General features: G+C 38.7%; 1 protein-coding gene and 1 long non-coding RNA gene across 7 annotated transcripts in view; one reads left to right on the forward strand and one right to left on the reverse strand.

The window, feature by feature from the left end:
• Positions 1-453: 453 nt before the first annotated feature.
• Positions 454-13,394, reverse strand: part of LOC106088278 (myosin heavy chain 95F) — a 168,585-nt gene continuing 155,644 nt past the window's right edge. For 4 of the 6 annotated variants that reach the window (XM_013253708.2, XM_013253705.2, XM_013253710.2 and 1 more), the window contains exons 12-20: positions 10,289-10,410; positions 9,994-10,224; positions 9,604-9,648; positions 9,234-9,275; positions 8,729-8,849; positions 5,120-5,237; positions 4,940-5,044; positions 1,428-1,523; positions 454-1,234 (exon numbers count right to left, since the gene is read on the reverse strand). In XM_013253708.2, the coding sequence (XP_013109162.1) occupies positions 1,089-1,234; positions 1,428-1,523; positions 4,940-5,044; positions 5,120-5,237; positions 8,729-8,849; positions 9,234-9,275; positions 9,604-9,648; positions 9,994-10,224; positions 10,289-10,410 (1,026 nt within the window). In that variant the 3' untranslated portion in view covers positions 454-1,088. The remainder of the gene's footprint in view (positions 1,235-1,427; positions 1,524-4,939; positions 5,045-5,119; positions 5,238-8,728; positions 8,850-9,233; positions 9,276-9,603; positions 9,649-9,993; positions 10,225-10,288; positions 10,411-13,394) is intronic. The other 2 variants (XM_013253707.2, XM_013253712.2) reach the window with 2 other exon arrangements.
• Positions 7,647-8,834, forward strand: LOC131994871 (uncharacterized). The gene is made up of 2 exons (XR_009396895.1): positions 7,647-8,535; positions 8,602-8,834. It is a non-coding gene; the product is annotated as an uncharacterized LOC131994871 (long non-coding RNA).

Here is a 13,394-nt window from a genome sequence, read left to right on the forward strand (position 1 = left end):
AACTATAGACTGTTGGTACAACTAGTGAACAAAGTCCAATAAGAAAAACTACAAAACAGTAGCAAATTAGACAACTACTGTTGAAGACGATCGCATAGAGTTTTTGTTTGTGTTTTGTTTCTCATTTAGATATGTAAGTTAAATAAGAAAATAAAAACAGTGATGTCAATAGTTTAAAAATAAGTTTAATTTGTTGTAGATCATATCTTGAAAATGGATTTCATTGAAATGCGAAATATCGGTGCATAAAAAATAAAGAAAAGAATAAAACCAGAAAGACCTCGCTCCCAATTAGAGCGCCTTCGGACCATGAGCCTTTGGAACTATATTTTTATATGTCATATTTTTATAGACCCTGAACTATTGTTTTGGGAAAAGAAAAATAAACAATTCTTTATAACACAATTCCCCAGTGGAATAAATTTGTAAAGCCTTATTAGTTGTTTTAAACGATTACGTTTTATTATATTTGTTATATGAAATTTATTCTTATAAAATTATTTTATACTAAGTATGTATTATTGTTGATATTTGTCTTTGATTATGGTTCTTTATATTAATATGAATATGCGAATATATTTTAATGGTTAGTATGCAGTGGTGAGTGATTTGAATGCTATAACTAATAATTCTATATGCTTGTTGTACCCTCCTGGGGGATTAGTGATATTAAAAAAACAGATAAAATGTGGGAATATTGGATGATTGCAATTGCAATGGGAAACGTTGTTTTCCTTAGCTTCTGATCGAGATAAAGGAAAATGATGCAATTCTGATTTATATGGGCGTAGGAAAAATATACTATCTACTCATTTCATTTAATTTTTTGTTTTCTATTTTTCTTCTATTTTATTCGAATTTGTGTAAAAATATTCCATCGACTTCTATTTGTTTTTATTTTTCAATTATTATTTGTTTTATTTTTCACATTTAATTTAGATTCTGTGTTATATAGCTATTTCATTCATTTTTTTTTTATAATTTCAAATTATAAATTTCATAGTTATTGTATAATATATGAATATATGTGTTTGTGGATGTCTTAATATAATTATATTATTAAATATAGTTTTAAATAATTGTTTTTTTTATTTAGCACCTAAATTTTTATATGGTTTGCCACCATGTTTCTCCCATTCACGATTAAATTCATGCTCTAAAATTTCAGCGCCACGTTTGCGTGTCAGGCCGGTCTCTTCTAAACTTAGCTCACACATTTGCATATCATCAACACCTGGGGATTAGATAAATTTAGTATAAGAAATCCGTCTCTTAAGGATTTTTAAGCATTGAAAGTTTTTTTTGACTCAGGAATGAATTTCAGTGTGGAAATGTAATTTTTGGATGTAAAGATTAAAATTGGACAATTTCAGAGATGAGGATGATATTATATACTCAAAAGAATTACATTTAAATTTTAAACTTACCTGCTGTGAGTAGGATGGGTGGTTTATCGGCATGCAGTTCCATTTGTCTTGCTATCCATTGACCATCAAAATGGGCATACCACAAACCTCTTTTAGCTATTATTTGGAATAAAAAAGAATATAAAAAAAAATTATAATAACATTTAAATTGGAAGATCACATTAAAAAACAAATGAGACGCTGCTAAAGTCAGACAGTGCAAAATGCAAGTTTTGCCCATGAACTTCATTTCATTAAGGAACAGGGGCAAAATTCTCACATACATATCAGTCCGACCGATTCAAGTCAATCCCATGGCAGCCTTCATCGGCAAGGGCTGCTGCCTCAGTGTATGTGTTCGTCTTTTTTCGTCATGGGAGAGGCACATCACGGAGTGCCTTCTCCGCACGCTTCTGGTCCGTGCCGCGATGGAAAAGAACCCCGGACCCAGGTTCTGTTCGGTTTGCCAGAACCGCCTCCATCATTGGTCGGTGTCGGTGAGGTGTAACCGGTGCATGGAGTGGGTACATTTCCGATCTTGCTCTGGCCTCACTTCACTACGGGAGTATAGTCATACTGGATATGCCGCAAGATGCTGTGCGAACATAGCCAGCAGTGGGTCACAAGCGTCGTCGTCGTCGCCTTCTGCGATCTCGTCGTTGGACTATGTGACCCCCCCCCCCACTTCTCCCGTACGTGAATATACGCAACGGCAGCATCCCAGCCCAAATATTGCCAGGCCAGTGTCGGGAAATGCATCATTTATGCAACTAAACTACAACGGTCTCCGTGGCAAGATCGATGAGATTGTGGATTTCATGAGTTGTAAAGATATATTGCTCGCAGCGATCCAGGAGACAAAGCTGGCCAACATCTGTACAGTTATCACGGAGGTGGGGGAGTGGCCTTCGTAAAACACTATTCCGTGCAATATAGACCCATCTCGCATGCACCTGGCGCTAGTGACTCCTACGTGGAGTGCATGGGGATAGCAGTCAGGTCCGGTACTGCCGAGATGGAGCTACACAACGTGTAGATACCGCCGGTTGGTAGCTGTGTCCCGATTAATAACCAAGCTTACAACCCCGACATAAGTGGGTTACTATCTGGCCATAATCGTCTGGTTCTAGGGGACTTTAATGCGCATCACACGTTATGGCATTCTCCCCTAGGTAACGACCGACCAGCAGGGCATAGCTTTGGCAGAGCAGATTGAAAGCTCCACGTTTTGCACGGTGAATGGGGATGCCCCACTAGGATTACGAGGAGCTGCAGCTGCCAGACATCTCCTGATCTCCTGAGTGACGTATCCTGGCAAGCCGTCATCTCTTTGGGGTCAGACCACCTCCCCATAATTCTCACCATCGATCGACCACCCGACTTCATAACCTCTGAGCGCCGGACGTTTATCAATCATAAGATGGCCGATTGGGCTGGCTTGAGAGAGTATACCAATCGCCGCTTCAGTGAACTGCTACCCCCCTCTGATGTGCTAGTGGCCGAGCGGAAATTCCGAGACATCATTAACGTAGCAGCTGCTCGCTTTATGCCAGCCGGTCGAATACCCCAAGTGCAGCGCAATTTCCCGGAGCAACTAGTGCACTCACAGACGAGCGTGATGGGATTCTGGAAATAAACAGAGTAATCAACGAACATAAGCGAAATTTGTGGCTGGAACACTTGGAGCAATGTAACTTAGGCACCGGTGTAGGCAAACTGTGGTCTACTGTTAAGTCACTCTCGAACCCCGGTAGACGGAAGACAGGACTTCAGTCACTTTTGGCGACATAACCGTGACTGAACCGAAGACATGCGCCAGGTTGTTCAACCGTCAATTTATTGTGCATCCCGAGAGAGACAGGGCAAGGAGGAGAGCCATTCGCCGTATTCGTGGTCTCCGAGGCGATGAACAGCCATCACAATTTACCGTGGGCGAAGTTACGAATGTCATCCGTGGCGACAAATCATCCAAGACGTTGGACCCCGACGGAATCTCTACATTGATGTTGAATAATCTGGATTCACCTGGAGTTGAGTACCTTACCACTGTTCTCAACCTGTTTTTGAACTCTCTCATAGGTCCCGATGTCTGAAAAATGGGCAGAGTGATCCCGCTACTAAAGCCTGGAAAAGACCATTCGCCGAGCATCAACACGAATTTCGGAGACTGCACAGCACAACAACAGCACATGCCATCACCACACACATTTGCCGTGGCTTCAATCAACCCAGGCCATGTGATAGGACGGTCCTCGTGGCACTGGACCTATCGAAGGCATTCGACACGGTCAGCCATGCCAAATTATTTGAGGACATTGCCAACACGTTCCTCCAACCAGGCCTGAAACGATGGGTCGCGAATTACCTGTGTGGTCGCCAGTCATTTGTGGAATTTAGGGATAAAAAGTCGAAGCACCGTAGAGTGAAACAGGGAGTTCCCCAAGGTGGTATGATATCTCCGGCACTGTTTAACCTCTACCTATCCTCCATTCGACCCCCACCAGACGGCATAGAGATTGTATCATATGCGGACCATTGTACGATCATGGTATCAGGCCCCCCACCCATTGATGACATCTGCGATAGGTTGAACGTCTACCTCAACGAACTTGCCTCATATTTCGCTGCAAGAAATCTCATGATATCCGCCACCAAATCTTCAGCCACATTGTTCAATACAAATACGCGTGAGGTGAATACTGAACTGACTGTGATGGTTGATGGAGAAATGATTCCGACCATCAAGTGTCCCAAAATACTTGGCGTCACATTTGACAGCTCTTACACATTCTCCCCACAAGCAATCTGCGATAAAGCCAAATTTTCCTTTTTTTAAATCCATTCATTTGTTTTAAAATTAACGCGGTTCGAAAATTATTTTAAATCATGCACTTTCTTTTGGTTTTTAGATGTACTCAAACATATGTAATTGCCAAAAGTGTTTTTTTCAGAGAATAGCTCATATATCTTTCATTCGATTTTGGTCAGATCTTTACGAAAATTTGGAGAGATGTTACGTCTCTCATATATGCTCAAACATAAATACAGTGGTGTAGGTAGTATAGCTGGCAAAATATCGATAGCACTATCGATAGCACTATCGATAGCACTATCGATATTTAATTTTTTGACTGAACATCGCTTAATATTTTTCCGGTGGATACTACGCAAAAGTTTAATTTTTTTCAAAATAAGCAATTCGACGCTAAATGCTTTAATATACATTGCTCCTGTAGAGGGAGCAATTTTCATCCGATTAGGTTAACATTTGTACAACGTACAATGATTTCTCTCATGACTTCCAACTGACTTTATTTATCTTGGTTTTATTTGGTCTGTGCATTGATATTGCGTCTATATAAATCGATCTCCTGGTTTTTACTTCCCATTTTCGTTTGAAATATGGGAAATTAACGATAGTATCGATTTTATTATTAAAACTATCGGAAATATCGAATGTTGCGATTATGGATAGTTTACCAGCTCTAGTAGGTAGTGTTTTACTATACTTAGTGGTGTGCTTCTATACTTACTATTTTCTGGTGCGTTGGCCCTCATAAATGGTATGCGGAAATAACGATGTTGGGCAGTTGCTACAATTTCTTGTTTAGGTTGTACCAATGGTGGGGCTTTTGAAGCTATAAGGATGAATAAAATAATAAACCATTTAATATTTTTACTCTCTTTAGTTATAGTAACCAGAAATAAAATACCTGCTTCCATAACACTTTTTGGGGCTCGTTCATTTTCATCCATTGTGGTACGTTTACGATTCTTTGCCTTCCATGCATGGTACACCTTCAAACGACGATGGAATTCTTGGCGACAAGCCTAAAATTGTAATATTAATAAAATTCATTAGATACTGTAAAATATGTTGATTATTTTTAACTCGACCTTATTTATTCAATATTGTTGTTTTTAATTCAAGCTTGAGGTCTTTCTGGTTTTTATCTTTTCTTTATTATTTATGTATCGATATTTAGCATTTCAATGAAATGCATTTCCAAGATATGATCTACAACAAATTAAATTTATTTTTAAACTATTGACATCACTGTTTCTATTTTTTTATTTAACTTACATATCTAAATGAGAAACAAAACACAAACAAAAACTTTATGCGACCATCCCCTCCAAACATTTTCTATCGTGCGAGTCACTAAATCTGCACTCAAGGAAGTTGAAAACAATCTCAGGCGATATCATTTTTTACTCTAATTAGTGTCTCGGTACGGGAGAAAACGTTCCACTTGGCGATATATACCCATGAGTGACTAAATAGGGACTAAAAAAAGTGTAAAATTCGATTATCAACGTCATTTATAAAAATAAATTTTTATTTGCCAAATGTTTTTTTTTACCTTTTAGAGTGAGGCTAATTTTTATTTCTCTTTCTAATTTACTTCTTTTTCAAATCAAGATTAATAATCGAAGATTTTCTTTGCAATGATTTTCCCTGACTGGGATTTGAACAGCCAACCTTACGATTGTGAGGCGTATGCTATCCCTCTGTGCTACCGGCCTTTCTTCATTACAGAAGGCTAAGTTAACATACATTCTCTTGTTTGGGGTATTTTGAGTTAGCGTCCAAAACAACAACAAAAAATCTATTTTTAAATTTGTAGCAATAGCAGTTGATTATGAGAAACTAATTAGCGAAACATGAATGATAGAATTCCGACAGTAATGTATTTTGTTGTTGTAAATCTTGAAATCTCTACAAACTATCATACAAAAGGACCTAAAAAGTGACTATTCTGGGAGGGAGTGAGAAAGTCACTTCCAAATGTTTGGAGGGTCTTCAACATTCGTTGTCTGCTTTGCTACTGTTTTGTAGTTTTTCTTATTGGACTTTGATAACTAGTTGCTCGCGCTTCCCTCTGTTCCTGCTTTATAATTCATGCGTTTAGTTGTTGTAATTTATCTCGTTATCTGTTATTCTTACTCTCTCTAAGTCTGGCTCATGGTGTTCTGTTGCACAGTGTTCTGCTTATGCCGTTTTTTAGTGTGTGTTTCTGCTCCTTAATTGAATGACAGATTTGTGCCCTGCCAGTCTAGTTTTTAGTTTATTTTTGGTGGTTCCGATATATAATTTTTGGCATCCGGTAGTTCCATCTTCATTGCATTTGATCTGGTATACTACATTCGATTTCTCCATATTATCTAATTTCGTCTTTGTGTCAGTTAATGGGGATCTAAGTGTGTTTGTGGTTTTGTGTGCGATTTTGTATTTTGATTTGTCTATGCAATTTGCGTTTTCAAATCTGACAGTTTTGGTACATATGTTATGGATTTGTATGTTATTGGTCCTCTTGTGGCTTACTGTTCATTGATTTTGTTAATAATGATTGAATGACTGTTAATAGGAAACTATTATTTTGAAGGATATTGACGATTTTTCTTGTGTTTTTATCGTGGAATCTTTCGTCACTTGTATTGTTAACTCTATTGATAAGATTTAAAGCAGTATTTAAAATAATTATTTTGGGATGGTTTGAACGGCAATTTCATATTCTCCCTGATGATGAAGGCTTCTGATACCAGTCGATTAAAATATTGCCATTTTTCCGTATTAATTGCATATCCAATTATGGTCAACTACTGTTTTCTTCTTTTTCTCTTGTGAATTTGATGCTTGAATTAAAACTATTGAATGTTGTCAAGATTTGTTCTATTGCACTTGTTTTGCTTATCCCAAAATGGTCGTCCACATATTTCGTCAAGATCCTAGGTCTAATATCACAGTTTGAAAGGCATTCATTCGGCAGCTCCTCCATTACAAAGTCTGCCACGATTGGTGAAGCTGCGTATCCCATAGGCAAACCTTTCTTTTGAATACATAGCTTGTCCTTATATTTAAAATACCGATTTTCTTGTATGCAGAATCGTTGTGCTCTCAGGAAAAGGTCCTTCGTCATGGTTTTAAAATTTTGAATAATTGTCCACTTTCTATAATCCTTAATGTACAGTCCACCGGTATACTAGGAAAGAGGAACACTACATCGAGTGAAAACATTGTTTCGTTGGTATTTATCGAAGTATTCTGCATTTTCTCTCGTTAAATTCGACTGAGTTTTTGACGTTGTACTTAGATTCTTTTGTCAAATTAGATAAAATTGTAGTACGTCTTAAGTTTCCTTTTCTCAACTTCACTAATCACCTTATTTGTAAATAATTAATTAACCAAATCGTTAATTTTCCTCTATAGAGCGGAGGTAGGGTCCTTTTCAAGTCGTCGATACATCAACATATCGTTTACCATTCCGTGTATCCGTTCATCGTATTCTTCATTTTCCATTGCCACTGTAACATTGCCTTTATCTGCATCTTATATCATGATATTGTTGTTTTCTTTCAAAAATCTTTGGGTTTGTCTCGCTGTTCTGAGAATGTATCTATCTCTTGGTGTTGACTGGTGCTTGTTAATGTGGCTTTCTATCATCGAAGTTAATTTATTTCTCCCGATCTCCTGTTCTTCTTTTATCTCCAATGTCTTTATGCACTCTTCTCCATGTGCAATATATTGTAGTATTCGAAAATTTGCCTTCGTCAGGGGTAGTGAAAACTTTTTCCCACGTGACAAAAGCCACTTTACGTCGTCTGGTATTATTGTTTTCGTCTTGTTAACAAACCAATTCTCGTTGAGTCCTATTTACTGACACAAAATCGAATGTAGTATAACAGATCAAATGCCATGGAGATGGAACTACCGGATGCCAAAAATTATATATCGGAACCACCAAAAATAAACTAAAAACTAGACTGGCAGGACATAAATCTGACATTAAATTAAAGAGTAGAAACACACACACACCAAAAAACGGCATTTGCAGAACACTGTGCAACAGAACAACATCATGAGCCAGACTTAGAGAGAGTAAGAATAATAGATAACGAGATAAATTACAAACAGAGACTAATACTAGAATCGCTACACATCATCAACACGACAACAACAAAACGCATGAATTACAAAGCAGACACAGGGATGCGCGAGCAACTGTACACTGTTGGTACAACGAGTGAACAAAGTACAATAAGAAACAAAACAGAAGCAAAGCAGACAATGAATTTTTAAGACGGTCGCATAAAGTTTTTGTTTGTGTTTTGTTTCTCATTTAGATATGTAAGTTAAATAATAAAATAGAAACAGTGATGTCAATAGTTTAAAAATAAATGTAATTTGTTGTAGATCATATCTTGAAAATGCATTTCATTGAAATGCGAAATATCGATACACAAAACCAGAAAGACCTCGAGCTTGAATTAAAAACAACAATATTGGCAGTAAAATATTTTAAAACATTGTATATATTCACCTCAAGCAATTCAATATCACAGGAAGTGTTTATTGCATCACGCAGCTCGGAATATTTCCATTTGGATAAATCATATTTTTGTTTGCCCAAAGCCTGTTGTTGGGCACGCACATTTTCCGATCTTTAGAGTTGGTTTTTTTGTAGATTAAATAAAAAATCAATAAATTAGTTTATGTTTAAGCATATGTAAGTAAAGAAACAACAAATGGTGGTTATGTATAAATGATGTTATAAGTTTGAAAAAAAAAATCCTCAACCTTGGGTTAATAAAATTAACAAACACCTACATGTTTTTTTTTAATACATTTTAATGATATACAAAACTTAAAGAACTAATATTTGTATCTATAAAAAAAAATAAAATAAAAGCTAACAAATTATGTTTTCCAACTTTCTACTTTAAAATTGAAGATGACTTGAAGGTGAACATGAGTGATGATGACTATTTCTTTAATACTCTACAGAGACTACCAAGACATAGAGTTTGTGAAAAACCTGAACTCACTTCTGTTGCAAGTAACGAGAAGCTATGCTCGATACACTGAACCTTTTTTTGAAAAATAATTTCAAAGTTTTTGTTTTTGCATTTTTAGTTAAGGGTTAAAGAAAAGAATTTTTTGTAAAAAAATAGGCATATCAATTATTAGTTTAATTTTGTTTTTTTTTTTTTTTGCTAAATCTTCCTTATTATCAATTTTTTGGGTTGTTTATGGCAACCAAATTTTGTTAATGGAGAAAAATAAAGCATTTTGGTGCATTGCTTAGTTAAGAGTAGAAGTCACAGACAGACAGACAGAGTTGTCTGTTTGTTGTGTGGGTGTTTGGTTAGAGAAGGAAAGTTAGTGCTCTTTGGTTTTTGATATTTTGGTATATACCTGATCAGTTTATTTGGACCCATGGGCGACATATCCGTTTGACCACTGTTGTTGCAAAGAGAAACCAAAATAGTACATAATGTGGAATTTTTGTTTTTTGGAATTGTGTGTAGGGTGAGCCAAAAGAGAAAGAGAGAATATACAAAATATGCATATATATAGTATATAGAAAAATTAAAGTACATTTTGACAAAATACAAAGTAAAATTTAAAAAAAAAAAATTAAATTTCAAAACAAAAAACTCCTTTACAATTTACATTGGACAATATGACAAGTGCAGTTGTTGTTGCTTTGGTTTGCTTTGCTTTTTGGTGTTTGCAACAAAAGCTATTGATTTCCTTTTCTTTTTTTATATACAAATTTTTCTAACTTGTTTGTGGTCTACTTACTTTCTTATCATTGGCGGACTATCCTCCACCTGACCATTGGATTCGGTGGCCAATCTCAAAGCCAACTCATGATCACGACGTTCCTGTTCCAATTGTTGTCTGTATTTGGCATCGTCAATTGCCTCCTTCTCCAATTGTGCTTGCAATGCCAAGGCTGCTCTGCGATCTTCTTCTTCTTGTTTCAAGCGCTGCACTTCTTCGGCCTTGCGGCGAGCTTCCATTTCGGCTTTCCTGTTAAAAGTTTATCACAATTAGAGTTTGAAAAATTATGACAATTCTGCCAAACTATGCTTACAGTCGTTTATTATCCTCGTCTTCGCGCAAACGGCGTTCTTCTTCCTCCTTGGCTTTGCGTTCTGCTGCCAAAGCTTCTTGGATCTTGCGTAAACGTTCTTGTTCCTCGGCTTGTTGTTGTTCCTAAAAGAGAGGTTTAAAACGAAAAGTTGATAATAAATCAGCCTAAGAAAAACACTGTTTGACCGGGGAGATTCGCAATTTTGGGAAAGATGTCCGCAGACTTTTTAACAGAGCAGAGTCGTAGAAAAGCGGAAGTTTATTGGGATGTGTATTACACACGGCTCAAGGAATACAATAAAGCGGTGCCTCCTGGAAGCTTTTTTGCTAACAGGTCGATAGCGTTAACCCATGTCCAAATTGAAACTTTAGTAGACAACATGGGAGTGAGAGCAGAGATAACGGAGTACATGTTGAGGCTTTTGATGAAAGCCAATTTTCCACAGGATACAAAGGGACTCACAGAGACACCGAAATCATGGAATAATGACGTTGATCGAAGGTTTATCATTACGGAATTTATGGTGAAGGAATCCTTGGGGAGCTTCAAACCATTTAAGTCACCTGGACCTGATGGAATATTTCCGGCGTTACTACAGAAAGAGGCAGACTAGCGTGCCTAGGACTCCAAAAGCCTGGCTGGAGACAAGGTTGGTGTTTATACCCAAGCCCGGCAAGGCAAGTTATGCGATACCAAAGGCCCACAGACCCATAAGTCTTACGTCCTTTCTACTTAAAAACATGGAACGTATTGTGGACACCATTATAAAGAGTGGGACATCTAGCGAACTGCTCAAATACAAAAAGCATGCCTATGTCAAGGGAAGGTCGATGGAGACGGCCCTGCACAAGGTTGTGCATAAAATAGAAGAATCTTTCGATGCCAAAACCTACACACTGGCGGTATGCATTGGCATCGAGGGGGCTTTTAACAATGTGCGGACCGACACACTGATCAAATCCTTAGACCGGTATCGGGTGGACCCGGTACTTAGAAACTGGATAAACCATATGCTAAGGAACAGGCTGATAAATTGAGTGTCCCATGGCATTGGAGGCCACCGTAGCGCAGAGGTTAGCATATCCGCCTATGACGCTGAACGGGTTCGAATCCTGGCGAGACCATCAGAAAAAAAATTTCAGCGGTGGTTTTCCCCTCCTAATGCTGACAACATTTGTGAGGTACTATGCCATGTAAAACTTCTCTCCAAAGAGGTGTCGCACTGTGGCACACCGTTCGGACTCGACAATAAAAAGGAGGCCCTCTATCATTGAGCTTAAACTTGAATCGGACTGCACTCATTGATATGTGAGAAGTTTGCCCCTGTTCCTTAGTGGAAAATTCATGGGCAAATTTTTTTTTTGCATGGCATAAATATAAGGGAGAAAGTGGCACAGGGCACGCCAAAGGGGGGCATTTTATCGCCACTCCTATGGGTGACAGATGCTGACTGAGTAGGGATTTGAACCCGTCTGCTACGCAGACGTTGTTATAATACTTCGTAAAGGTAAGGATCCCAACCAGCTATGAAGAAGGACTGAAAGGGTCATGCATATGGCATATGACTGGGCTAGCCCCAGAGGTCTCAATGTTAACCCAGAGAAGACTGAAATATGGCTGTTCACGAGGAAGACAAAGGTGGGCCAATTTAACACACCACGTTTCCTCATTAAGAGGATTTCGATATCTGACAAGGTCAAATACTTAGGTGTGATCTTGGGCAGGAAACAGAATTGGAAGTGTCTTATTCAGGAGCGTACTGAGAAGGCTCACAGATGTTGGGCACTATATAGATGGGGCGTAGGCTCGAAATGGGGCCTGAATCCGGGGATAGTCCACTGACTCTTTAGGAGCGTGATTAGACCAATACTTACTTACGCCTCAGTAGTTTGTTGGATTGCTATGGAGAAAAAGGGCAACATAAGGATCATACAACAGGTTCAGAGAACATGTTGTCTTGGCATAGGCGGAGCGATGAGCACCACGCCCACTAGGGCACTGGAGACTATTCTATACATCCGACCCATTGACATACAGATTAAGTGGAAGGCAACCACTGCTGCGGCTATGAGATTTTAGCCGATGGGAGAATGGATTGAGGATGGCAGCAGCTCATGCCATGACGGTATAATCGAGGCGACTATAGGAAACCTGGAAGGAAGGGAAGAGGTTTCCGATCGGATACCTGAGATGAAGCTTGAAGTCGAGTGCAAGGCACTGCTGCCATCGGCACAGTCTTGGATTGACGGAACCCTAGTATTGCCATCTGGAAGATCATGTTACACGGATGGATCAAAGCTAGAAGACAGAGTAGGCCTGGGGGTTCACATCGAGAACCCAGGGACTGAGATCTGTTTTAGACTGCCTGATTTATAATACTGTCCTGCAGGCGGAAATCCGGGCGATCACGGAATGCGTAAAGTGGTGTGGTGCTAACGCGAGGACGTCGAGTGTGAACATCTTTACCGACAGTAAAATTACCATTAGGGCAATAACAACCAGGACGGCAAGGTCACGAACAGTCTTGCAGTGTAAGAAGCAGATTAACGCCTTCTCTGAGGATGGTAAAATCCGCATCGTTTGGGGGCCGGGCCATAACGGAGTAAGGGGTAATGGAAGGACAGACGATTTGGCGGAGAAGGCCACAGGACTGCCGTCCAGAAACTTGGTTATCCCGAAGCCTTTCGGGTCGACGAAGTCCAAGATAAGGGAGTGGGCGACGAATGCGCATGCAACATTCTGTAACAGCGAAACGGTCGGTAGGACGGCGAAAATCCTATGGGGGGATCCAGATCGTGAGGAAGACGAGCCTATCAGACTGGCCCCGAGTGAATTCAAATTTCATGATGGGCTTCCCATACAACCTCTAGCTAAGCCGAGGACGTCTAAAAAAGAGAAAACCAAAGAATGTGCCCAGCAACCAGTAGGAGTTCAACTTTCACTTTCTGTTCTTGATATATCATTAATTTTGTCACTCTAAGTTTGATTAAAGACTGCCACTACAAACTAGTCTAGAATTTTCTTAAAATTTAATATTTTTTTCATTTCTTAACAATTTTTTTTCAAATTTGATTTAAAAAACAGTCCAGATATCATTTCTTCAAAA

Source organism: Stomoxys calcitrans, chromosome 2 (assembly GCF_963082655.1).
Source record: "Stomoxys calcitrans chromosome 2, idStoCalc2.1, whole genome shotgun sequence".
Lineage (NCBI taxonomy): Eukaryota > Metazoa > Arthropoda > Insecta > Diptera > Muscidae > Stomoxys > Stomoxys calcitrans.